The sequence below is a fragment of the Natator depressus genome, chromosome 2 (genome assembly GCF_965152275.1).
Source record: "Natator depressus isolate rNatDep1 chromosome 2, rNatDep2.hap1, whole genome shotgun sequence".
Lineage (NCBI taxonomy): Eukaryota > Metazoa > Chordata > Testudines > Cheloniidae > Natator > Natator depressus.
The window spans coordinates 97,848,908-97,876,863 of record NC_134235.1 but is presented as its reverse complement, the minus strand read 5'-3'; the positions used below and the strand labels follow the sequence as shown (position 1 = coordinate 97,876,863).

The 27,956-nt window shown below is 41.6% G+C and overlaps 1 protein-coding gene across 2 annotated transcripts in view; it reads right to left on the bottom strand.

The window, feature by feature from the left end:
• Positions 1-6,610: 6,610 nt before the first annotated feature.
• The window catches only part of LOC141981480 (beta-Ala-His dipeptidase-like), a 33,498-nt gene continuing 12,152 nt past the window's right edge, over positions 6,611-27,956 (bottom strand). The window contains exons 1-12 of one of the 2 annotated variants that reach the window (XM_074943146.1): positions 27,148-27,281; positions 26,433-26,555; positions 24,935-25,078; positions 18,575-18,737; positions 16,676-16,764; positions 14,863-15,063; positions 13,562-13,646; positions 12,730-12,890; positions 10,748-10,912; positions 10,365-10,506; positions 8,770-8,917; positions 6,611-7,102 (exon numbers count right to left, since the gene is read on the bottom strand). In XM_074943146.1, coding sequence (XP_074799247.1) covers positions 7,027-7,102; positions 8,770-8,917; positions 10,365-10,506; positions 10,748-10,912; positions 12,730-12,890; positions 13,562-13,646; positions 14,863-15,063; positions 16,676-16,764; positions 18,575-18,737; positions 24,935-25,078; positions 26,433-26,534 — 1,476 coding nt within the window. In that variant the 5' untranslated portion in view covers positions 26,535-26,555; positions 27,148-27,281 and the 3' untranslated portion in view covers positions 6,611-7,026. Of the gene's footprint in view, positions 7,103-8,769; positions 8,918-10,364; positions 10,507-10,747; positions 10,913-12,729; positions 12,891-13,561; positions 13,647-14,862; positions 15,064-16,675; positions 16,765-18,574; positions 18,738-24,934; positions 25,079-26,432; positions 26,556-27,147; positions 27,282-27,956 lie in introns of those variants that run through there. The other variant, XM_074943145.1, reaches the window with a different exon arrangement.

Sequence of the window (27,956 nt, the reverse complement as noted above, 5' to 3'; positions counted from 1 at the left end):
CTTACCTAGGGAATAAATCTCTCCACTAAACCACAATTCTTTGGTTCATTTGAGACAGATTATGAAGAGGTGTTTCCTTTCCTCAACTGTCTGGATTTACTATAAAGAGAACATTTTTATTAAGATATGTAACCCTGCTATAATATTCTTACACAATTATTTTATGTGAGTCTTGTGGCAGGAGGTTCTTTCTCCCCACTAAGCTGGTTAAAAATAATCATGAGCAAATTCTTGCGTGTGAAATGATTGTTTAGGTTCTGGCCTTAGGTGGCTGCCAATGCAATTAGCCTAAACTAACAGCAATCCAGTACAGAGCTCCACAGATTGCAGAGGATGAAAAAAAAAAACAGCACAGGAAAAGTTGACTTTGGAGAAATGCTGCAAACAGTTAATGCATCTCAAAGGGCTCTGCCAGTATAGATATGTGAAATTAAAGGATCTTTAACTGCTTTAAATTATAGATATGACAGAAACACATAGAAAAACCTGAAAATGCCAGTAAAGAGAAGAGCAGAAAAAACTGCTACTCAGGGAGATTAAAGACTTGTAAAGATATGTAGAAGTTATAATGAAATCGACAGCATTTGAGGAACCTTAGCTGCATTAGGCATGCACAGGGAGAGGAAAATATCAGCAGAACTAAATGATTTTTACTGTCTTCTCCATCCCCAAATCCACTGGGTTAGAGAACTCAGTGATCTGCTAAATGGACTGGAGAGAAAATATACAGTGTTCCAAACTTCAAAATATTATATTAGAGTTGGAAGAGACCTCAGAAGGTCATCTAGTCCAATACCCTGCTCAAAGAAGGACCAACACCAACTAAATCATCCCAGCCAAGGCTTTGTCAAGCTGGGCCTTAAAAACATCTAAGGATGGAGATTCCACCACCTCCCTAGGTAACATATTCCAGTGCTTCACCACCCTCCTAATGAAATAGTTTCCTAATATCCAACCTAGACCTTCCCCACTGCAACTTGAAACCATTGCTTGTTGTTCTGTCATCTGCCACCACTGAGAACCGCCCAGCTCCATCTTCTTTGGAACCCCACTTCAGGTAATTGAAGGCTGCTATCAAATCCCCCCTCACTCTTCTCTTCTGCAGACTAAATAACCCCACTTCAGCAAGTCCTAAGGAAAAGCTGAATGAGGGAGTGTGATGGGATAGTTAGAGCTGAGTACTAGTTAGAGTTCTATTCTTAGCTGTGCTACCAACTTACACTGGTACCTTGGGCACTTCACTTCACGAACAATTCTGTCCTTTTATTCGCTCAGCTATGAAATGGGTATAATACTGTTGCCCCTCTGTTGAGCGGTAGCAGATGTTGGGGCCTTGCAGGTAAGTTTCCTGTTGGAAAAGAAAACAGTGATATAGTGTCTACATATTTTCTTAGTATAATTTTTTATTCACAATGTACGCTCCACTCCTTGATCAGAGGGGATCACAAACGGCATGCAAGCAAACCCCTCTTTCAGGAATCTCAGCCCGGACACCAGTGCCTGGTTCCCAGGAAGCAACTCTGGCCTAAAAATGTATTCTAGATTGAGAGTTTAAGACAGAGAGCAAACTGTTGGGGGGTGGGAGGGAATTGTTGAGTGCCAAGTAATTGTATCCCAACAGTTACTAAAAATGTTTAGTCTGGATAAACAAGAAATGGCAGGCCAGCTCTTACTAATTATCTCTTACTGCCAAGACAGGCATGAGCCTCTCACTATTTTAGGCAAAGGGGTTCTTTGACATACCACAGAGGACACCACGATTAGTGCTGAGCAAATGATCACAATTATTAACCTTGGCTATTTGATTGTTAAAGAAAGTAAAAGAAAACATTAATCAAAACACAAATGATAAACAAAGGTTACTTCTATTACAGTCTCTTCTGGATGTCTTTCTGTGGAGAGTTTTTCTACAGAGATTACACTTTTGAGAGGAGACCTGGCTTGGGTGGGGCCCTTTTCTCTTGGTAAATTGAGGCTAAGGTCTTATTTCACAAAATGATTGGGGGTTCAGTCTTAATAAATCATTAGATAACTGAAAACTGTTTATTGATGGGCAAAATAATTTCGTTTAAGGTCAGGTGAGTCCTGCTTGGTTACCATTGATAAGCTAAAAGTGTTTTAAAATGGGAAAAGTAAGCAACTAAAATCCAAGGAAATTAAATAAACTTTTTAAACCAGTTACTTAGAAAAAGCCATCTACAGATCTGTCTTAAGCCAAAAATCTTAAATCCAGTTAAATCCCACTGTTTTTCTGTTTTCTGGTGTTTAGCCCCGACTCCTCTCCAGGGATACATTGTAACCATTTGGTAATTAACAGGATAAACTGTTCAGTTACAATTGCATGTCAATATTCCAGTAAAATCATTACAAGAGTTTTCAAATCTACTCTCTTGGTAACGGTTTAGTTATTTCATCTCACTGCTCCATGTTGAAGTCTTGGTGATGTCCATTGGGGATTGAAGGTTGCCTTTTCACTGCTGCTGCATGGCTGTTCTCTTCTATTTCGTCTTAGCTGGCTGTGGCAGCTTGCTTGTATAGCTGGACAGGATTAATTGATGAGTGTTGTAAAGTTGTGGATGGAGGCACAGAGAGTGCAAATGCCAAATTAGCCGCAGTCATCTTTTCATTGGCTCAGTATCTTCCTGGGTTGTTCTTAGGAGCCTCTTTATCTTATTAATACGTAATATGTTAATTCCTATATGTGTTAGAGTTGTAATTCTTTCTTGACAGTTATATTGCCTTTTTCTTTGCGCAGGGAGATTCTCCCCCCATCTTTAAGTTTAGAGCTTTAACTTTTTTCACTCAGCCCATTTTCTGAGCTATTTCGTCAGTTTCATTAGGGTTCAACAGGAATTGAAATTCTGATTTGAAAGAGTCCAAACACTCCTGTTCTTTATAGAAAAGCTTTTTAGCTCTCAAAGTCTTTTAAAAATAAATAATTCTTAAAGAGAATCTTCAAACTGGAATAATTATTAAAGGATTGCTTTCTCGTCTCAACAAATTTTGAAGAGGTGATCCTTGTTCTTCTGAGTTGGGTGAGGAGTTGCTAGCAGATAGCTAATTAATAAATTTTCTCTATCTAAATAGCTTCTCACATTAGTGATCCATTCAACAAGATTTCAGACTGGTACATAAAAGATTTTACCCTTCACATAGCAAGGACATTAGGAAATTACATTATAAGCTTTGCATTTTGACAAAATATTTCTGAAGGTACATCCGCAAAACACTTGCCATTTCAACATTTATGAAATAAACAAACATTTTCTTCAAAACCCTTCCCCATTATTAAAGTTTCAGAATAAAGATTTTAGAGTGTTAATAAAGGAATTACGTTCCATAAGAATTTTGTGGGTTTTTTCTTGCAAAAGAAGGGTTGACAAAGCCCATTTTTAGTGCTGTTTTTGGCTCTGATAACACATCCCTAAATTTGAGGTATCCTAAATAAGGATCATCTTTGCATTCCTTTACACAATGAATGTTTTTTCCTAAAACAGGAATGTTTTTTACAAGGTTATTTTCTTGAGATAAGGTTTGCAGTTATACCAAAACTGGTATCTTAAACAAAGGGACAAATTAGTTCTTTGAAAGATGCTCTTCTTGGTTTGTTTGTCTTCTTAGAGTTATGACCTGTCTTTATAGTATTTGTAGTTGGCAATTAAAACTTCTATTAAATATTTTGTGCAAAACACAAATCTCAATTAACATATTTTTAAAATATAGACTTAGAAAAATAGCAATTACAAAAGCTACATTTTAGAGTTTCTTTTAGCACTTTTTGGGGTAACATACATGGTGTTATGGCTAAGGTTTATCTTGCTGACACTTGGCTTATCTCTAGGTGACGGAAAGCTTCCTACAATTTCTTTTATTAGCCTGAAAATCTTATTTAATAAACCTAAGCAATGAAAAACATAAGCATGTGAGTTATTTTTTTTAAATGTATGTCTAAAAACTCCTTAAAGGCACAGGCAAGTTTTTAATGACCTAACATTATAAGACTAATGTGTGATACATTTATTGTTATCATTTTTACATCAATATTGAAGTCTCTTCCCCACAAAACCTTCTTGCTGTTAGTTTTGTTTTGGGGAAGCTACCACAATCACAAAACTAACAACACAACATTTCTTCAAAGATTGTGCCCACTGTAACCTTCACGCAGAGGGGTCTTTGTCTGGTTAGCTGGAAGAAAAGGGATGCTGGCCTCTTTAAGGGCTCCCTTGCAACAGGTGGTGATTTGGGGGAAAGTTTACACAGATAGGAAGAGCGGGAAGCAATAGGGGGCCAAGTCTGGAGAAAGTCACTGCACTGCCCTTCTTGCTAGTCGTAAAAGTGGAAAATATTTATACAGCTCATGTATCCCCAGAGAGGCCTTCTTTTACCAGTATTGACCTGGCAGATACACTGCTGACAGGCTTAAAAAAACCAAAACTTGCACCTCTATGTGTAACAGTGCTCTATAGTGCCCCAGTAACACTATTTACTAGATCTTATCGGGCATTTTCCATCAGAATATTTTTGGAGGTGGTAATACTTCTGCATTGCAGGTGGAGAACTTGCACAAAGTGTTTCCAGAAGCAGAGAGGAGTCTCTTGCATAACTACAAACGAGAAATTAGTTCAACTTTTTAAAAATTCTGCTGTAGCATTTATCCTAATGTCCTCTTGCAGCAGCTGATTCCACAGGTTAACTACTACAAAGCATTTCCATTTATTGGTTCCAAACTTTCTGCCCTTTCCTTGTTCTCATTATTATGTAGGGTAAAAAAAGAAGAGAGGTCAGTTGCCATTATTTATTAATTATTTAATCTTTTTGACAATAGGGATAATGTCGCCAAGAATAACATCGTTGCACAAAATAAAGTTCTTTTCTCTATTTCAGTTGTTTCAAACCGGATTGATCATTCTGTTTCTGTGTAAACTAACTATGTGGCCCAAATCATTCCCATTTTGATTTGACACAGATACAGATTTGAACTAGACACACAATCTTGTCTGTCTTTCTCATGTAAGTTTTTCCAGAGGTTTAACAAAAAAAAAAATCTAACAAAAGTAACTCTCTCATATATGTAAATGTAGTTTCAACACACATCACTTGTCTTAGTTTTTAATTTGTTCTTAACCTAAAATTGATACTTTAAAAGTGATGACAATTTAGAACCAGCTGATTTGGGAGTAAAACACCTATTCAGGTGATACACTATCCGTCTGAAAAGATATTCATGAGTGACTTCATGCTTGGTGTATAAAAATAAAGTCACATTAAGGAGGAGAATAATACACAGCAATCTTTAATGACAAACAGCAAAATGGGAAGAGAATAAGATTAAACAAAGAACTAGGCAGGATCCAAACCGGCAAATCTCTTTTCACCTGAGAAGCTCCATTGACTTCAGAGGGACTGCTCATGAGAATGAGAGATTTCGGGACTGGGCTATTCTTTGCACTGAGTTTGACAAACTGATCCTGATGGCATATTCATCTTATTTCCAGTTTTTTGCATAGGAAAAGTGACCAGGCAAGAGGATAATATGGTGAAATATTTTTCAGCAAATCATCTGATAGAAATTCATACATAGCCAAAAGGAAAGAAGGGGTACTGCGAAGGAGCTTATGTTCAGGAACTGGAATGTGAACAAAGCAATACGATCTTTGCCAAACTGCAAATAAGCAGCAGTAATACGGGGCGGGAGGGCATGCAGGGTCACATGCTCCCCCACCCCAGATTTGCTGCTTGGCTTGTACTGAGCATGCTCAAATGCACTGAGCATGCTCAGTTACACTGCTGAAGCCAGCTGCCCTCACTGTACCCCCCAACTATCGGCTGACCTGGCTCATTTCTGGAAATAAGTAAATTTTAATAACATAAACTGTGTTTCCTGCTCCAGACACCCCCCTAGGCTAAAGTTACAAACTGAAACATTCCATTCAATGAGCATGACGCACCTTTGATCCAATTGTATTGCGCAAGGAATCACTTGATTTGGTTAAACACTATCTATATGCTAGTTAGTGCATGTTGCAAGCCGTAGCAGGCATTTAATTTTTCAACAGTTTCAGACATGCGGTGCACTTCTGTCAAGGTTCCTTCCCCACTCTGAACTCTAGGGTACAGATGTGGGGACCTGCATGAAAACCTCCTAAGCTTACTTTTACCAGCTTAGGTTAAAACTTCCCCAAGGTACAAACTATTTTACCCTTTGCCCTTGGACTTCCACTGCCACCACCAAATGTTTATCTGGGTTTATTTTTATTAGGAAAGCGTTGTTTGGAAACGTCTTTCCCCCCAAAATCCTTCCAACCCTTGCACCCCACTTCCTGGGGAAGGTTTGGTAAAAATCCTCACTAATTTGCATAGGTGACCACAGACCCAAACCCTTGGATCTTAGAACAATGAAAAAGCATTCAGTTTCTGAAAAGAAGGATTTTAATAGAAGTAAAAAGTAAAAAAGAATCACCTCTGTAAAATCAGGATGGTAAATACCTTACAGGGTAACTAGATTCAAAACATAGAGAATCCCTCTAGGCAAAACCTTAAGTTACAAAAAGACACACAGACAGGAATATCCATTCTATTCAGCACAGCTTAATTTCTCAGCCATTTAAAGAAATCATAATCTAACGCATATCTAGCTAGATTACTTACTAAATTCTAAGACTCCATTCCTGTTCTGTCCCCGGCAAAAGCATCACACACACAGACACAGACCCTTTGTTTTTCTCCCTCCTCCCAGCTTTTGAAAGTATCTTGTCTCCTCATTGGTCATTTTGGTCAGGTGCCAGCAAGGTTATCCTAGCTTCTTAACCCTTTACAGGTGGAAGGATTTTTCCTCTGGCCAGGAGGGATTTTAAAGGTGGTTACCCTTCCCTTTATATTTATGACAACTTCTAAATATTTTATTGTTTGTACATATTTCTCCAGAGTAGTAAAGAAGGAGGTTAGAATACTTAAGCCAATACACAGGTGTATAGCTTATTGTCTTGCCAGGATCCATCAGTTTGTAGTCGTCGTGTTGGACGCTTCCTATAACTGTCCATGCAGCTTTGCAATCTCCAAGAAAAAGGTTGCGAACAGTTTTGTTCCTTGAATGTAATTGTGCCTATGCAAAAAAAGAAAGAAAGACCAATGTTGCTAAACAGATTATGCAAAACAAGGGCCTGACCCTGTGAGGTGCTTGACACTCTCAACTCTTATGGGTTTCAATTAGACTTGAGGGCACTCAACACTTTGCAAGATCGGGCCCTACATTTAGTGGGGAGGGAGAGAGAAAGGAAGAATTAAGTGCTTGGGTTTCAAAGTGCCACATTAAGAACCCTTAAATTGTAAATCTCCAAATTATCCACAGGACAAACACAACATGGGACATGGCCATGCTAGCTTCTCCATCCCATCCCACCAAAATGCCTTATCCTAGTTCAGGGATGGGGAGGGTGGGAAAACCATCTCTAAGGATGAGACAGGAACTGCAGTGTTCTGTGCCAACTTAATCCATATTTCTTTGCTAAGTGTCTCATAAGTTTGTCATTAGTGCCAGCTATGATGGCAAGTCTCTCTCTGTGAATTAACAGCATATTAACACAGACAAACTAAAGGGTCAGGCAAACGACAATAAATTTTCTCTTCCATCCTAAAAAGACAGTGTTGTCAGGCCTTCCTTTATTCACATGGTAAGGGGAAAGCAGGGAGGGAGGATGGAACAACTGCATGAATTAAGGATGCCGTTTAACATCTGGTTTTCCTGACATGCAGCAAAGTGTGTATTCCAGAAAGATGATCAGAGGATTTAAAATTTTGTGTAGTTTCCCCTCAGTACTTCTGTCCATAACCTTAATGTGTGGGTCTACTCTGAAAAAACAGCTGTTGAATGTGATAGTGGGATTTCATGTTTACTGTCTCTCAATTATTTCCAGATCATATGTGGTCAGTTTACAAGAAAAAGATATTTTCTTCTAACTGCCAACCCTGCAACTATAAACCTGAGTTCTAAAAATCAAGCTGAGTTCTTCCATCTCACAAATCACCACCTGTTATAAAGGGTCTGCAGCCTTCCTCAGTCACACTATTTCCTTCAAATTATGCCCTCAGTGAAAACCTAGCTGTCTGAAAGTGTAACTTGTTGGAACTTGGTAGACAATTCCAGTATTGGCGACCCCATGCATTCCAAAGTCATGCATCAGGCTCCAAACAATCATAAAATAAGCTTAAAATTCATGTGATTTTTTAAAAAAATAAATGTTGGGTTATTTTTATTTGCCTTCATGTGTCGGCGACTTTAGGGCACACTTCCTTCCCATTCTTAATTCTCCGCAATCACAAGGACCAGAAACATATAGGGTAGGTTTTTTTAAATGACAGCTGAGATTATCATGCAATCCCTTGATTCCAGCATCTTGCTGGGACTTTAAGAAAAAAAACCCCAATTATTATGAGACTTGCAATAAACTCATGCAAGCTGGCAACAATGCACTTCTGTTAATAGGGAAGAAGGAACAGACTCCATCTTATTCCTTTTTAGCCTTGTTTGGTACTGCAGGAGCAACACAAGTAAAAAGCCACAAAACCTTATTTTTTGTCATTAAGATAAGCATATACAACTCTGAATACCCCCAAATAGATTCTATTGGATAAAACAGATAGAGACAATTGGAATCACTTGTCAATTGGAATCAGTTGGGCACAGCCTAGTATGCTGGGATTGCTGTGGGTGAGTATTAGTACTTCAGTTCCTCCTCTAGTCTCCTACGGTGCCTTTTTTTAAAATTTAACCTGCTTATTTTCTCGTTTTGGGAATGTTCCCCATCATCAGCTGCTCCAATTGGAAGCATCATCACACTCTTCCTTGTTATATTCTGGAACGTTTGGGCAATAGGAATTGTTGAGCCATCCCGGATCATTTCTGGATCTTGTCCAAAAACTGAAACACATGGAAAGAATGAAATTCTGCAGAAGTAAAATGAAGACACATTGGTCTCTTCACCGGAACTAGTGAGCTTTGGCATTCTGCCCAGCACAAACTTTTCTTGGTAGTATTTCTTTTGTGGGAGACTGTATAGCCAGCTGATGTAATAATACCATTATGCACATCCTAGAAAACTATACTAGTCTTTTGATACTATTCTGATTTTGCATCACAGTACACAGAAAAGTGAGACAGTATCTTCCAGCTGCCTCTTACCTTGTAATATAGGCCCCAATCCAAGAAGGTGCTTAAGCATATACCTAACTTTAAGACCAAGTAGTCCTATTGAAATCAGTGATTCAACTCACATGATTAATATTAAGCACATGGTTAAATACCTTGCTAAATCAAAGCCTCAAAAACCAGCTATTTGCACTGGGTTTAGGTTTTCTCCTCTTTTTAAAGTGCTGTAAGCGAATCTTCTGCTTTTGAAAAGTAATGTAACCCTCTTATGGGTTTCCATTTTTTCTATCATAGAAGCCACCAGAATCTAACAGTGCAGCAGTGTATATATGTAGCTAGGCCTTGTGTGTTTATATATAGTTAGTAAACAAAATTATTTGGAGTCCTGCTGTGTCACATATATTAAATGTTGTGTAGAAAGCAAAGATACATGAAGTGAGAAAGAGACAGCATTGCACACTCCTTCCTAGGGGAAGAGGAAATACCCTCTCTATTGCCCCAAGCCCCCTTTGAATAACCTAAGCAAAAGTGTTGCAGAGAGGCAGAATCAGGTTCTTAATATTTGTACCCTGTTACTTGGGAATGGAGAGAAGAAAAGAGGACAGGCAAGGGAGGAGGGCAGTTCCTGGGGGTTCCAGGAGAAGCTTACAGTGTCCCGGGGAAGAGAAACTTTAACTCAGATCTAGCAGTGAAAGACCTGCTTACATTACCTTTCCTGAGGTAGAGAGACAACCATATTTGATATTTCTGAGGGGGAACATTAAAAAGATCTTTTATCAACAAGTGGGAGCATTTACAAGGGTAATGCTTATCTGCATAGCTGCCCCATTTACCTGCTGTGCTGCATTTATTTATTTAAGTATTACACTCCACTGAAATCAGGTACATTATGATATGTCAAAGGGCAGCACTGAGGTGAGTTTTCCTTAGTGTGCCTGATACATAAGACAGCAGCAGTAAGTGGTTACCTGCAACTAAATTCTTCCATGAACTGTTGGGAGACTAGAACCATAAAACCAAATTGCAAGAGTGTCACCAAACAGGGACAGTTCATTCACTGAATAAGTACCTCGCCCCGCCTTCCCAAATTATCTGGATCTAAATAATCTTCCAAACAAGAAATTCATTAATTTTAGAAAAGCTCCTTTTCCTTTGTGCAAGTCACTGTTAGTGTGACATTGTTTGGTGGATGTTAAAAATAATAAAAGAAAGAACAAACCTGTTTTGATTGCCCTTCTTGCTGCTGTATAAAGAGGAGAATTTATGTCAGCAACCCATGGCATTGCACTTATTGGCACAGACACCTTCAGTTTGTTTGGGCTGTTTCTCTTAGAGAATACATCCTCTAAATATTGTATCACCTAAAAGGAAAGCATCATTTCATTAACAGTGTTTATAAATTACATCCTTCAACAATAATGTATCCAGAAATTGTGCACTCACAGACACACACTTTCACTCCCAAGCCCATACACGGCCACACAGTGGAAAGATGCAGTTCATTATTCTGGCTGTAAATTTTAAGTGTTGAGAGGATCTCTGAAATTAACAGGAATTTAACATGCAGAGGACTGACCAAAAGTTCAAGTTTGCCAGTATTACCTGACGTTCTCCGATTGAAATGTCCATGTGAGGGACTTGCCGGATTGAAAATTTTCCTATTACTCTTGCGGGTATAACTGTTTTTATTCCTGGTTCATGAAAAGCTCCTTCAATCCCATGAATAGAGAGAGAGGGGTAACGCCACAGGTGCATAAGTACTTCCTCCTTTATAATGTAACAAACAAAACAAAATAAAAGTGACAATGCCACAGCCATTCAAAATTCACACAATCTACTGAAAAGCTAAGTATCTTGCATGTAAAATTTGTGCTTGATCATTTCTGCAATTAAGAGCTGATTGATTTGTGGTTAAAATATATGGAAGGGGAAAGTTATTCATGTACAACTCTGGTGACAGTAGGAGCAGACAGGTGAAAAAACAGCATGGGAAGAGTGTCTTGGAGGTAAAAGTGGATAATAAAAATAATGAACTAAAAAGGAAAATACCAACTGACTTATGAAGTGATTATTTAGCTATTTTCGATTGTCATTACTTCTAATTTTACAGAAGGATCATGAATTGTGATAATCTCTTAATAAACTGTATTCTATTTGTTTATAAATTACTTGAGCGTTCTTCTTGTTTGCAAAGTAGTAGTTGTATCCTGGGCTAATAAATTCTGATGCCAATGGCAAAGGAGTGTATTAGCCTGGAATATGATCGTTACCAAGTTAACAGGTTTCAGAGTAACAGCCGTGTTAGTCTGTATTCGCAAAAAGAAAAGGAGTACTTGTGGCACCTTAGAGACTAACCAATTTATTTGAGCATAAGCTTTCGTGAGCTACAGCTCACTTCATCGGATGCAAGTTAACAGGGATCATTATTATGCAGTCTCCAGTCAGCTACTAAAACCCCTCAGATCTCCGTGGCCACTCACCTTAGAACTGCTGGCCTACTCAGCTTACAAGGTTTTACACCATCTTGCCGTACCCTATTCGTGCATTGGTTCAAATGATACTAAGCAGAATGGACAAGCTCCGACGGTGAAGAAGGGAAGAAAAGCTTTTAATAATGGGCAACTCATATTTAAATAATGGAAATAGTAACTGGACAGTGATCAGCGAACAGTCCCATCAATTCTCTGGAGCGGATGCAAAAGACAATTTGTACGGCTTTAACTATACTAATATAGTTAAAGTGGCAAACCCTCCCTAGTGTGGACTCAGTTATATCAATATAAAAGTGCTTAAAACGGTATAGCTTTTATTCTGGTTCAGGAAGTGGAATAAGCTATACCAGTATAAGGCACTTATATACCGGAATAACTGCATATGTGCTAGGGTTTTACACCAACGTAAATATAGAGGTAATTTTTAAAAAATCACATCCCAAAGTGACATAGGAATACTGGTACAACTTGGGTAGACCAGTTCTTAGCTGCTGGGTTTTATTGGTATTGTTCGTTTTTGGGATCGTCATCTTAAAATTCTGTCAAAAGCTTCAGACATCAAAATCTAAATTAAATAAATAAAACCAGCCCCAAATTATACCAACTTTTCTGCTGCCATCCACTTTCCAAACTGAATACAATTTTACTCTCTAGTCTACGGTCTTACATAAGTGGCTTTTTGTCTACAGTGTTGTTGTAGCTGTGTTGGTCCCAGGATATTAGAGACACAAGATGGGTGAGGTAATGATATGAATACTAATAAAAGATATCATGTCATCCACCTTGGCTGTCTAATAAGTGTTTTTTGTTTCTTTTGGGGGGTTGTTGGGTTTTGGAGGGTTTTTTTGTATTATTACTTTTTATTGACTATCTGCATTTTTGATTATTTTCCCCTAGATGTTTGCATTTGACCAGGCCAAATCTTTTTTTTTTAAACTTCCTACCTGAGCTTTTAACTCTTTAGATTCCTGGGGTTTTTTTGCCTGTGTTCACTGTTGCTTGAAAAACCTTGAAGTTTGGAGTAATCGGTGAAAGTAATTAATGGGTCATTTAAACTCTTTCTGCAGACCATTAATAAAGATGTTACTGTACCTTAGTGTCATATAGGAATTTTTTCACACCGCTATTATTTTTATGTTCCTCTAGATCAAATTCAATTGCTTCATACAACTTCTTCTCCTCTTCCATAAGGGAAGCAACATTATCATAGACTCCAGGGATCAAAATACGACCTGATGTATCCACAAGGCTATCTACAGAACACATAGCAACAGACATAATCATCCCTTTAATTTAGGGCAGTGGTTCTCAACCATTTCCATACTGGGACCCCTTTTTTTCATACCAAGACCCAGTCACATCTAGTCAAGTCACTCGTTCCCATTTAACAATACAGTACTCTGGCTTGGGGTATTTGCTAATTTACTAAAAAAACCCATTGAGTTGCTGTTTGCTGTTCAGTCTTTCATGAAGCTGATATGGAAACATCATTCAGTTTATATAACAATTAGCATAAAATATATCCAATGTCAGAAGGCTTCACTAATAGCACATGTCAATAAGACTTGCCTGGAGCAGTCTAATAAACATGGTGCTGACAATGATGTCAGCAACTGGTGGGCCATCTACTCTAGGGCTCCTAACACTGGTAGCACTGGTGGAAATAGTGCGAAGTATTTGTATTTTAGACATGCACCGAGGGGCCACATTTAATAGGCCTGGAGTCAGCAAGGCACTTTAACGTGTAACTTTAAGCACCTGAGCTACTCCACTGAAGTCAGTGGGCCAGCTTCACACAAAAAAAAACCCCACACACGATCATCCAAAAGTCAGGATACTTACACAAACCACACTGAACTTTCTGAGGTTCACCCTCACCCATTACCAACTAGTTATTGCCTAGTCATATGAAATGCAGTCTTACCAAGCAGAGCTATTAGATCGGTCATTGGTTCATGAATGATGCCTCCAAAACTTCCTGAATGAAGATCTCTCTCCCCACACTGTACCTGTATGAAATAAAGGCAACATGTTGACAAGCAAAGCACATTATTTTAATGCTTTCAAATCACTGGCTTTCCATAGGGACTCAGGTATTTATGTTTATTTATGGCCTCTATTTAAAAAAAGACGTATCCTAGGTACTTTTAGGAAATTCCCTCTGCTGCAATGTGGAAAACTCCGGGTCAGAAATGGTCTCAGGTCTGCTTCTGGCAAGTGAAAGATGGCCTAGTGGCTTTGCGACATAGTATGAGACAGACAAGTTGAGCTCCAAGTATCATTCTGGGCAGCCACCTAGTAGCAGATATGGATCATTTTTGCTGTTTTGATGGAGTCATTCATTTTCAGCATGGCTTGAAAGAGTTGTATTCAGGAGCTTGAGAGATTTGCTTTTAGTCAAAATATTCATTGACTAATTTTATTCTTTTTCCAGTACTGGGGCTGATGTAGATTTTGATTTGGTTCTCTAGGGATTAGATTGAAGGATGGTGCCAAGGAAGGATCTCCCATCTTACTTACTGATGCAAAAACTTCCAGATAAGGAATTTATTTTCCTGTCCTCCCTTTATTTCCCAGTGGCTCATGCAAACTGGTAAATCACTTACAATGTACTACTTACTCTGGTCAGTGGCTTCAGAACCTTAGTGTGGCTTCTCAACCAACAGTCCCCAATATCACTAAGTTGTGCACTCTGCCGGCAGACACCATGCATTGAGCAGTGCCTGCCACACAGGGGTGGGGCAGCAGTGGGGCCAGGGTTGTACTTGGGCAGCTAGCCAGTGCCACTGCCTGCGTCACTAAGGCAACAACTTCTATTTTTAGTGTGCCAGCTTGATCAAACCTAGTGCATGTATGTCTACCCGAGCTGGAAACTGCACCTCCAGTTGCAGCATAGATGTACCCTTGGGGGTGGAGGGGAGGTGGGAGGTTGGAGGAGGGAGAGAGAGAGGGAGAGAAGGAGGCAATGAAAGTGAATGTGAAATTGTGAGTGGGGAGAAGGTGAGGGGGAGTAGGAGAGGGATTGGGAGAAGAGAGAGCGAGTGAATGGAGCTGATGAAATTAGGGCGGGGAGGGTGTGGAAGTTGGAGAGAATGGGGATGAAGGGTCTGCACTCGCATTCAGTCAGTCTGTCCCTCTGCTCACAAACATGTATTTACAGAGCACATTGTCATCCTCCACCCCAGGACCCAACCCCAAATAAATCAATGCCATTTTCTCTTGTACCTCCACGGAGAAGCAGAGATTCCCCCGAGTCCCATAGGTGAGGGCTGGTTTCCTGTTGCTAAGCCAAAGGTTATCCGAAATCACAATATAGTCAACATCAGAGAAAAAAAGCTGATTTTCTTTCTTAATTAATTCCTCTAGTCCAAGAGATCCTGCTTCTTCCATACCTTCAATAATGAACTTGAGGTTTACTGGCATGTCCTAAGTAAAAAAATCAACAAAGCCTAGGTAAGAAACTGGCATTTTCAATCATTAAGAGGGCCAATAAACTGGGCTAAAGGGGGGGCAGCCCAAGTGGGCTATCTAATTAAATTGTCATCTCTTTGGGGCAGGGAGCCCCTTTCTGTGCAATGTTTGCCGAGCACAATGGGGTCCTGGTCCACAACTAGGGTTCTTGGGCACTACAGTAATACAAGTCATAAAAAATAATAACAACGCATCCCACCAGAAAGGGCACTCCTGGAACATACAGCCTCAGGGACAACATTTCCTTTCCCTGATAAACTTTTTCCTCTAGCTCTTCCTTATTTTCCCTTTTTTTCCCCTTTGCTCCCTAACATACAGGCTGCATCCTCACTGAAGTTTTCCTCTATATCTCCCACTGTTGCAGCTCTAGCAATGCTAGCAATGGAGGGGCTGTCAGTGTAGGCCCTTTGCTGGCATTTTTATCATTGTGTTCTCTAAACCTGCAGGGTTAGACATGGTGGTAAAAATGCAGATGGGCAGTCTCCAGCGGTACTGCCAGTGCCCTGAGCACCAGTGAAATTGCCCAGCTACTCCAGCATAGAGAGAGTCTGAGAAAATCTTCAGTGCAGGCAAGGTCATCCGACAACTTTCATCAAGGGCCAGCAGTCGGCAGAAATGCTCATATGTCCCATACAAGAAAGAAAAACTAAGCTCAGCATTCCATTGTGGCTCATTTTCAGGCTATGGAGATTGTCTTCTAGGTTAAACAGAAAGCATCACGTTGCTTTTCTTCAGGTTTCAGATTTAACACCAGTACAATCCCTGGACTTTAACGGACTTATGTCCGGGAGGAATTTAACCTGAGTGATCGGATAAACCAGAGTGGTTCGCCAAACAACCACAAAGAAATTAGGAATAAACTGTGCACATATATTGTATAATGAACTTTGCTGTTTGCTAGAGAGAGGATTCAGGAGCTTAAGCCTTATCTGATTCACTTGTTAAAATGCCAACCTGGACATTACTGATTTGAAAGATTAGCACATTGTAGAAAACAGCCATAAATCAAATCAGTTTACAACAGCTGACTTGGACAGCAAATAACCTAAGATATAATTTATATATTTGCAGGCTAGCTGTTTTCTTTGCTGAATCTCATATGCTGTTGCAAGAATATACTGTTCTGAATGAGCATTTTCCAGGTGCTTCATATCCTTATTCTGACCATGGATACACATATACTGATGATAACTTGCAGCCAAGAGCAGAACTAAAAGGTGCAAAACTAAGCATGACCAAAGCTTGCTTTAAAGTCAGTTCTTTTACAATTTTAAAAAGCTTTCAAGCAAATGGTCTTCCTGGGTATCCAATCAGTTTAATGCTTGCCTTTTTCCTCAGTGCCTTCTATAAAGCAGGACAAGGAGGTTGCACCCTCTGCATTACATTGAGCCTGGTCAATATATAAAATACCAAGCACAAAATGCTCTTGGGGAAGGCTTGGAAACAGTATTAAAACTATACTAATGTTTACAAATATATTAAACCAATTTGTGGGGATGAGGTTACATCTGAAATTCACTCCTGCACAGTGCCACTGGAATACAAATGTTTTCTCTTTGCTACCTACTAATTTTAGTGCTCTGAATACATCCACTGCATTTATCCAGGCCAAGACAGGTCCTTTGTTATCTGTTGCTCCACGCCCATAAAGATTTCCTTAAAAAAATAAAAACAAAAAGCTTATATCAAACTTTGGAGCCTCTGATGCTGCTTCAGATATAAATGGGTGAAATCCTGGCTCTACTGAAGTCAATGGCAAAACTCCCATTGAGGTCAATGGAACCAGCGTTTCACAGAATAGTTTTAAGTAAAGGTGTTAGATGTTTCCCAGTAGGGTTAGTGCACTAGACCTCTGAGGACTCCAAGTTCAAATGTTGATTTGTGGCACAAGTCTGCTTGCTGGTTTTATTCTAGTTCTTAACAGAAGTTTGTCCAGATCACAACATTTTGATACAGTCTGGCACAACATGCAGTTGCTATGCAGATGAAGCCCACAAAAAGAACTGTAGGGATGGTATCACTCAGCAGTGATGTGTGTAGGAATTACACACTACCTTGAAGTCCTATATATGCATCCAGGGTTACAGGCCATGGTATTACTACAAAACTTTTCAGATTGATAAATCTGTATACATTTATAAGGGTCCAGATTCTGCTCTCATTTACATTGGTGTAAATCCAGAGAAACTGCCATTGAAGTCAATGGAGCTACACTGGTAAGTTTGATAGGAATTGGTCCCAAAGAGTGGGAAGGAGTGGACTAGTGGTTAGAGCACAGGAGTAGGAGTTGGGATTTCTGAGTTCTCTACCTTACTCTTCTACTGACTCACTTTGACCTTGGCTCCATAGTTTTCTTTTCTACATTGTCTTAGATCCATCTGATTTCTCGAGGGAGCATGAAATTAAGGGAGGGAATACGACTGAGTTTCATGCATCACTGTCGGCATGGGTGGCGGGTATAATAGGCTGGGGGCGGGGGGGGAGGGGGCTAAGCCTCCCATAAGCCTAGCCTTGGCCCTGCATGAGCTCTGCCAAGCCAGAGGGAGCTCAGCTCCGGCTAGAGGCCAGCAGGGACCAGTTGGTGGCCCAGTGGTGGGGCCGGCCGGAGGCTCAAGGGGGTTCAGCTGGGGCTCCTCTGGCCAACAGAAGGGATGGGGGGAGGCTCGGGGCTCCAGCAGATTGGGATAGGGGGAGGCAGGGCTTTGGACAGAAGGGGTGGGACCGCAGGTGCACGGCTAGCCTCCCCACATTGGGGGCTCACAGCTGCCCATGACTGTTGGCCCCTGTGGAAGGTCCTTGGGCAGAGCTCTGTGGAGCTGCGGTATCACAGCACTGGGTAGAGAGCAGAATGGGAGGAGGCGCTGTACATTCTGCATTATCCTCTTCTGACCCAGAAGATTTCAGAGCAAAAACATTCTGTTTTGTTGGCCAAGGCAGAAAATGTTTTCAGCCCACCAGCGTCTAAGCAAACCAACCAACCAACCAAACAAACAAAAAACCAACAAAATCCCACCACGTGCAGCCCACAGCCAACAAATCAGCAGAGCCAAAACAAAACCAAAACCAGCCAATTAAAGCAGAGCAAAAACAAAACAAAAAACACCCCCCAAAACCAAAAACCCACAAGCAGCACAGCAGTACAGTGCCCGCTGGAAAAAGAAAAGGAGTACTTGTGGCACCATAGAGACTAACAACCAGGGCAACTGCCTTGCTTGCCTGCTCCTACAACCAACCCTGATTAACTCCTGCTGGCTCTTTCCCAGCTGATTCTGTGCAGTCACAAGCAGGACTCAACCAATGACAGCATGGCTCCTGAAAGCCCATTTCCCTTGAATTTGTCCCAGAGATTTCCACAAGAGTAGCACCTTCTTACACCAGGCTTGAGTTTAGAGGGAACCTCCTCCCACTCCATAATTTACCGTCTTGCATACAAATACTTGTGCCAGAATAATGACCATGTACAGACCATCAGTTTCAGTCAGTGTGTAGGGGTCAGTTTTCCATCCATCTTCTTTTTTGGCAGGTTGTACGTCCACATGGCCATAGAAACATACAGTGGGTTTTTGTGGATCTTTCCCAAGTTCTGCTAGAATTAGAGGAGGCAACAGAAGGCTCTGGCCATCAGGTAGCTGTGGAGGAACATTAACACAGTAACAAAGAAACGCCAAAGCTTTGTGAGAACATGCTAGTAGTTACAAGGGGAATTGGAATTGTCAGTATTCAAATGACCCTTTACTGGTGCACTGGACTCTTATCAGAGCAGGTTGTCAAAACTGATTTCCACCCTATCGCTAAAGCTTATACAGAAACTAAGTTCCTCTCCCCAGCCATTGAGCTTCTTCTTGAAACTGAAGAGCCCATCTAATGTTTAACTGTAATACAATGATAGCACACGCTCTTTGCTAGGCCCTTCCATTCCCTCCCAAACTCAGCCTGCAATGGAGACAATAGAAAACTGTCCACATGTGACAGGAAAATAAAACAAAGGCTGCACAGAAGCCTTTTGACTTTGGTTTTGCAACAGATTGAAGTTCCAGGCTCTTGGAATCGACTAAAAAATGAATATAAAGCCGTATTGGTAGGCACACCATTCTGAAGACAGGCTAAGGTCTCAAGCTAATATGGCACACAAGACAGATTTCTGCACAGGTCAGAGAAAACTGGATGGCTCACAAAAGGAGCAGCTCTCTGTTTCAGAGGAGAAGAATTTGCAGACTGCATTGCATTAACACGTGCTTTTGGTCTGCATGAAAGGAAGGTAGCTGCTGCATTACACTGGTAGGAGAGGAAATTTGTAAGAAGTGTAGTGCTTTCTCCTCCCTACAGAATGAAGGAAAATGGATGCCCTGTCTCTTTAAATGTTTGAGGTCTCTCCCCCTCCCCAGTGCAAAGCCTCACTTTTGGGTTGTTTTTTTGCCAGGTTTCCATGGCAGCTAGATGAGTTTAAATGAGCTTCTCTGTGTCTGTATCTCGTTCTCCGCTGGGTCCAGATACAACATTTGGCAATGAAGGATTTCTATCCCATGCATGTCCAGTGCTCCTACTGCCTGAATGAAAAGAAGACAAAGGAAGGAAATAATACTGTAAAAAGGGGGGAAAGTTTACCCAGAGGCACAAGGTGACAGTCTGCTGCTTTTGCTACTGGGAGAGTGTGATCCACTCAGCTAGAGAGGGGGAACTGGCAATTACAAACTGAACAAAGAATAGGCTACTACTCAGAGCTACTGAAAACAAAGCAGTGAGCGGGAAGTAAGCAACCATGTTGACAGACCATGTGCAAGCAGGCGACGGAGCAGCTGCTTAGCCTGCCCAGAGGGTCTACGGACAGTAGAGGGAGCCCAAATACAGCCAAAGGGAGAAGTCTACAGTCTAGTGTTGCCATGCAGCCAAAAGAGGCAGACTGAGTGCAGATGCAGAGTAACAAAAAAAGAATTTCCTTGTGGCAGAGAAGGTGTCCAGGAGGTTTGAAGTCCAACAGGAGAACAGAGGAATGGAAATTTGTGTGGGCAATGTTGGTGAATTCAACAACAACTGCAAATCATGGGTGGTGTATCTCCAAAATTTTGAGTAATTTGTAACTTGCTGTTCTATTCCAGTCAGACGAGTTAGACCCTTGTTAACAGTGATGGGCATACTGAAGGCATAGGGACTGCTGCATGATCTATTGTCTCCAACTGTGCCCGGAACCGCCACGTACGCTGCAATTCATGCAGAAATACAGGAACATTTTTCTCCGACCCATCGATGGTAGCAGAATGATATCAGTCACATCAGCGACATCAGGGAAGTGGAGAGTTGGTAGCACAGTTCACTGCTGCTCTAAGGAAGTTGTCAGTTCAGACAAATATTAAGTGATTCCCCTCCATGACCAGTTAGTCTCTGGATTATGCAATGAGCAGGTCCTGAAAAAATTATTTACTGTATCAGTGCTTACATTCAAGAAGGCTGTTGAAGTGGCTGTTGCAATGGAAAGTGCAGAGGATTCTCTGGACTTTAGCATGAACTGACAAGTTCATCTTGTGAACTGATGAGACAGAAAACCACGGGAATGTAAGTGTAAGCGGGGGAATAGTCACTATGCACTACCCCGGTGAAGTGGGCTAATGAAAGGACCTGAGTCCTCGCTCCCACTTCCTTTACCCAGTGGCCTCCCTGCCCTTGAGGACTCCCCTTCCACTCTCCTGTCTGGCAGAGTCCTCGTAACCCCAACAAGGCTGGGCCCAGGATTCCTGGGGGGCTTGACCCCCAACCCTGCTGTGGTCACCTAGGACAGGGGCTAGGGTGTCCCCACGCCGGGGTGCTCTCTCTGCACTGGGCACTTCTCTGACCCACTGACCATTACATACAAGTTAAAGCAAATGCAAGTTATTTAATCAACAATTAATTTTAAAAAGAATAAGGAATAATGGGAAAGGTTAAAGGAAACACATCACCCCACTCTGTGGCAGGGAACATCACAAACGGTGTCTCTGGAATGTCAGGGCAGTTCACAGTCTGTTCCTTGAAAGTCCCAGGCCTTCTTCTCAGGCCCTGGCTGTGCTGTAGGCATGCTGTGGGTTGGACACTTGCTCTGGTGGTGGCTACACGCTCTCAGGCTCTAAGTGGTAGGACCCTTCTTCCCAGTGTCGCCCCCGCACCGTCAGGGTTACGATCCAAGCCTGGCCTGCAGAGCCCCTTGGCTGAGGTGTCTCCCTGTGCTGGGCCCGCTGCCCAGGGTCCCCCTCGGTCTCCACAGCTGCTCACCGCACCCAGCTCCAGACTGCTCCAGCCCCAGCTCCACCACTCGGTCTCAGCACTGCTGCTGCTGTTCTGCCTCCAGCTCCCTGGGCTGCTTCTTTGGCCCCTCTGCCTCTGGTTGCTACAGCTCTGCTCCCAGGACAGGTCTGCTCTGCAGGCTGCTTCTGTGACTCTGGTCCCAGCACTGACCTGCTTCCTGGGCTGCTTTTCTGGCCCCTCTGGCTCTGGTTGCTGCAGCTCTGCTCCCAGGGCAAGTCTCCTCTCTCTGGGCTGTGCCTCTGGCTTTGGGGCTGCAGCTGTGCTCCCGGGACAGGGTTTGCTCTCTCTGGGCTGCTTTGCTGGTCCCTCTGGATCTGGCACAGCTCTGCTCCCAGCTTAGCTTGGGCCCCTGCTTTCTCCTTAGCTCGGCCCCACTCTGTCTGACCCAGGCAAATCCAGCTCACACGGAAGACGGGACCTCCCTGGCCTCCTGACTCCCTGATTAGCCTGCCCACCCTGTCATTCAGGCTGGCCTGGAGCATTGGGCTCTCCCCATTGTTCCTGGGGACTATCAGTCTTAGGGTCATGGTTTCCCATAGACCCTTCCCCCTTTTGTACTGGGAGCTAGCCAACCAAAACACCCCCACTGAATGTTAGTAAGGGGGCAACAGCCCCCTTACATAAGGAATTTCTGTGTGGCCACTGTGCACAAACTATGCATGCTGAGAAGACTTGCTGGACACACCAGGTCATTTGCAGGAAGTGCCAGAAGAAAGGACACATTGCTGTGATCTGTCACAGTTCAATGACCTCCAGCACAGGTTAATCGTCCATACCAGAAGACACCTGTGAAGACTGAACCTAAGAGAAGATGGGAATTAGGAATTCATAATGTGGAAAAAAACAAGAGCTCTAGTGACACTGGCCAAGACTTAGCACTACCTTATCACAAGCTGGAGTCAGAAATGGCATCTGGGTCGCACCCTTGATTGAAGGAATGTCTACAAGAATGGAGCTTGATCCTGGAGCTGGCATTTCATTGATATCACCAGACTTTGTTACAAGTTCCTCTGGAAGAAACTTTTATGGTTTTGAAGATTTATACTGGAGAAAAGTTAGTCCCAAAAGGGATACTCCAAGTGAAATTTCAACTAGAAGGACAATCCCTTTTATGTGATCGAAGGAAAATATCCACCGCTATTTGGCAGATCATGGCTTGTCCACTCACAAATTTTAGTTAGGTTATTTAGTCTTTGATGGCACTAAATTGCGGGGGCCTGGATAATCTCCGTCCAAGAACATTACAGGAATTGGCATATGAAATTGATAGCCCAATAGAAAGGATTTTTAATGAATCTGTAAACTCAGGGGTTGTGCCCTATGACTGTAGAATTGCTAATATAGTACCTCTTTTTAAAAAAGGGGTGGAAAAGTGATCTGGCGAACTATAGGCCTCAATTGTATGCAAGATCTCAGAACAAATTTTGAAAGAGAAAGTAGTTAAGGACACAGAGGTAAATGATAATTGGAATAAAATACAACATAGTTTTAAAAAAGGTAGATGATGCCAGACCAACCTAATCTTCTTCTTTGAGAAGATAACTGATTTTTTAGACAAAGGAAATGCAGTAGATCTAATCTACCTGGATGTAAGTCAGGCATTTGATACAGTTTCACATGGGAAATTATTAATTAAATTGGAGAAGATGGGAATTAATATGAGAAATAAAAATTGGATAAGGAACTTGTTAAAGGGGAGACTACAATAGATCATACTGAAAGGTGAACCTTTCAGTCAGGCTGGAGGGGGGTTACTAGTGGAGTTCCTGAGGGATCAGTCTTGGTACCTATCTTATTTAACATTTTTATTAATGACCTTGGCACAAAAAGTGGAAATGTGTTATTAAAATTTGCAGATCTCACAAACTTAGGAGGTATTGCCAATATGGAGGAGGACTGGAATATCATACAAGAAAATCTGGATGACCTTGAAAATTGGAGTAATAAAAATAGGTGAAATTTAGTAGTGCGAAGTGCAAGGCCATACACTTAGGGACTAACAAGAATTTTTGCTATAAGGTGGGGACTTATCAATTGGAAGTGACAGAGGAGAAGAAAGACCTGGGTATATTGGGTGATGACAGGATTACTATGAGCCGCCAACATGATGTGGCTGTGAAAAAGGCTAATGCAGTCCTAGAATGCATCAGGCAACTTATTTCCAGAAGAGAGAGGGAAGTGTTAATAGCATTATACAAAGGACTGGTGAAACCTCATCTGGAATACTGTGTGCAGTTTTGGTCTCCCAAGTTTAAGAAAGATGAATTCAAACTGGAACAGGTGCAGAGAAGAGCCACTAGGATGATCAGAGGAATGGAAAGCCTACCTTATGAGAGGAGACTCAAAGAGCTTGGCTTGTGTAGCCTAACCAAACAAAGGTTGAGGGGAGATATATTTTTAAAGTGCAATGATATCAGAGGGATAAATATCAGGGAGGGGAAGGAGTTATTTAAGTTAAGCATCAATGCTGACACAAGAACAAATGGATATAAACTCACCATCAACAAGTTTAGGCTCGAAATTAGGCGAAGGTTCCTAGCCAACAGAGAAATGAAGTTCTGGAACAGCCTTCCAAGAGGAGCAGTAGGGGCAAAAAACCTAAATGGCTTCAAGACTGGGCTTGATAAGTTATGGAAGGGATGGTATGATGGGACTGCCTACAATGGCATGTAGCCAATCTGCGACTGCTTGTAGTAAATATCTCCAATGGCTGGAGATGGGATACTAGATGGGGAGGGCTCTGAGTTACTACAGATAATTCTTTCCCAGGTGTCTGGCTGGTGGGTCTTGCCCACATGCTCAGGGTCTAACTGATCACCATATTTGGGGTAGGGAAAGAATTTTCCCCTAGGTCAGATTGGCAAACACCCTGAGGCGGATGTGTGTGTGTGTGTGTGGAGGTTCACATTCCTCCGCTGCATGGGGCATGGGCCACTTGCAGGTTTAAACTAGTGTAAATGGTGGAGTCTCTGTAACTTGAAGTCTTTAAATCATGATTTGAGGACTTCAGTAACTCAGCCAGAGGTTAAGGGTCTATTACAGGAGTAGGTGGCTGATATTTTGTGGCCTGCAATGTGCAGAAAGTCAGACTAGATGATCCCTGATGGTCCCTTCTGGCCATAAAGATTGTGGGTCTATGTAAATGATAAGGTACATATATATTTGGGAAGTTTTTTTTTTAATGTAGGGTGTAAAAATGTGTTGTCCTGTCCCTTTAAATGTTTGAGAACTCTCCTCTCCCCAGAGCAAAGCCTCACTTTCGGGTTGGTTTCAGTTTTGTTGCAAGAACAATAAAGGTTTCCAAGGTAGCTAGAGATGTGCTTAAATGAGCTTCTCTCTGTCTGTATCTCCTTCTCTGCTGGGTCCAAATATAAGAAACCACCTTACTTCCTGGGTTAATGTTTTGATCCTATGCTTAGAAGTGACTATCCATGTGACAATAGGTGTCTCACTCCTTCCTACCAATGAGAATTATTCATACGTTACTTTAGAACACACCGTTAAAGTACAGATCAGAGTATTTTGAAACATGGCAACGATAAATAGGTACCTTGTGGGAGCCCAACTTCACTAACCCAACAGTGGCTCCCAAAGCTCGAAGCCTGTCTGCTGTTAATTCCACCATTCGTGTTACTTCTTGTCTTAGCCGTGGTTGAATAGAATCACTCTCCACGGCTACCCATTCCTTAAGGGTCTGCAAAGGAAGCCAGGAATATAATTAAATGAACCATTGGGGTACTGAAAACCAGATCTGCACTGTTGTTTGCGTTTTGAACTCAAAACACATCAGATTTGAAGCTGTTTTAATTCCAGCTCTGTCTAGCCTCTTTGCCTGTTCTATCTGGCAAAGAATTGTCAGGACACTGGATCACTTTCTCTCTTGTTAAAGTGTCAGCTCTGCTGCTAAAGTCAGAGTGATCAGAATCTGATTCCCTCATCCATCTTTACAGTGCTTCATTGAAACAACCCTCTTGATTCCATCAGCGGACCCCAACAGTTCTGATTACCTTTCTACTTGTCCCTCAGGAAGCACCATTTTCACACGTATAATACACCTTGGGGGGGGGGTATAGTTTCAGAGCAAACAAAATGCACCCCAATGGATTCCTTAAAGATAGGGTGCTCTAGAGAGATTTTGCAGGGCAGGGATGGTCTATCTTTCTGTCTTCTATCCATCTGAGGTAATTCTAAGCTAACTGTCATCATAGGATCTAAACTCAAGTCTTAGAGAATGTAGAGAGGGACCAGAGTAGTATTAAAGCTGTCCATCTAAATTCCCTTCAACTGGGTAATTGTATTTTGCATGAATTGTCTAGAGTCTAGACAATCCTCATCTAGTTTCAGACATGCCCACTGTTACAATGAGTACTGCTATTGAGTAATTCCAGCAAAATGAAGCGTTCATAATTTGACATGAACTAATCATGTCTGAACCATTCCTCAATTCTTCCTTTTCCCCCAATGCAAATTGATCCCACTTTTTTTTTTTAAAAAAAAGCATCTCTTGAAAGGCTAAACCCTGGAGAAGAGGGCACAGGCCAAATGAACAAGCTGTGCACTCACAGAAATGCACAAAAACATCACAGCACTGAGGAAAAGAATCCTGAGCCCTGCCCCCAACCTAGTAATCGGTGCAGAGCTGGCATGTCTGCATGGCAAAGTGAGTGAAGCAGCAGCATAAGTAGCCTGCTTCTCCCCTTCATTCAAGGTTTTGGCTCAGTATGGATTTGCATACTCTGCATGGATCTAGTGGTGATGGCCACAGTCCACCCACATTCCCGTGTTGAATGGTACACTGCGCAAAGCCACCACCGATCTCTGCTACATGGAACACAAGAAGAGTACAGTGTCCCCACCATAGACTTTTCCTTGCCTAGCCCTGCTATGTAGTGAAATGTGGCATTTCCAGTACATCTGAGGCCTTGTGGAAGCCTGCTCAGTATTTTTCCCCTTAGAAGAAAAAAGATGTGGTCTCATAAACACACATTGTTGGTCTTTATTACTTCACTTCTGCATTGTAGCTATTTGACAATATGTGTAGCTCTTACCTGAATAAATTCATTTTGATGAAGATCAATATATTGGAAGATCTGATTCTCCAAGCCTGAGGAAGAGGAGGATGAGGACACTCCTGCCTCAAAGAGCAGCATGATAACAGAAAGAGCCAATATCTGCAAGTTCAAGACAAAATTTGCTATATGGAAGAGAAGACATCCACAAGCATTTGTCAGGTATATTTCACGGTTGGGCAGGCAGCCACAAATAACTGCTGAACAATGGACAGGTCAGTCTGCTTTAAAGTCCAACTGCACTAGGCAAAGGCATATCGCACATACAGCATGCAGAATTTATTGGTCAATCTGTAGGGGGTGGGAAATGGGAAATGGGTTTTGCACTATCTGGACTAAAAGCAACTTCTGGGAATTATTTTGATACACAAACATTTTCTAAAGAGACATTTATTTCTTCATGAGAAACTGTGAAACAATCTCAAACTGTAGGTTCTGCCAAACACAACAAACCATCATGGGCGGGGAATGCAAAAACAAATACCAATGGCCCAAGTCGCTCAGCTTTCTATTCTGACATTTCCAAAAGGAAAAAGAAGAACTAATTCAATAATGTACATTCCACATGGTACGTGCAATTTGTTTAAAGGGATAACAATCCTGATGGAGAAGTATATGAGTCAATAAATGGCTTTTGTGGATGATTAGACACGAGGGAAAAGCTGAAACATTAGATAATGCAGAAGTCACTTACTGCCTTGTGTAGTCCCACTGCTACGAACGTTAGACAAAACAAGATTTAACAAGCCACTTTAGTTAAAATATTGTTCTTGCTTCACAAGCGTTTGAAAATGCTTCTCCTGCTGTGTTCCTGGAGTTTCTGCTAATGGTTCTCTGAGCTGGGAGCTAGATACTTGACATTGGAAGGGTGGGGCTAAAAATGAAATAGTTTTGTAGGGAGTGATCTCTTCAGAAAAAGGGATTCTGGGATTTAAAACAATGAGCTGCCTGTCCAAAAAGTTGTACTTTAAATTGAGTCCACAAAACAAGCCGCTGCATGCACAAACTGTAATGTTCATACTTTGATTCTGGCATGTGAAATGCAAAAATGCTTTCCTGAAATGTTAGCCTCTAGTTTTATAAAAGAGCTCTCTCTTTTATTAAATGTACCTACAATCACCTAAACCCACCTGACACAAAACCAACTTTTACCAGTTGGATAATTTCTTGTAGGCACCACAGCAGAGGTGGTTCTTGAGGAGGGATTTGAAAGAGAGGGAAGTATGGTAACAGCTGTGATAAGCTGACAAACTGGCAGCCAAGGCATTGGCATAGTGGAGGAGGCAGGGGGCTATGAGACAGAAAAGGAAAAGCAAAGAGGGGCAAAGTGGTGAAGGGCCTTGTAGGTGACCAAAAGAAGCTTAAAACTTGAAAGACAGCCATCTCTACTATTTTATCATTAGAGCAGGCAGGCAAAGTAACAAAAACTCACTTTTTTCTACTATTGTAAGACCCTAAGGCCTGCTCTCAGTTTTCATATGGGCAATATTTCTAGAGTTTAAT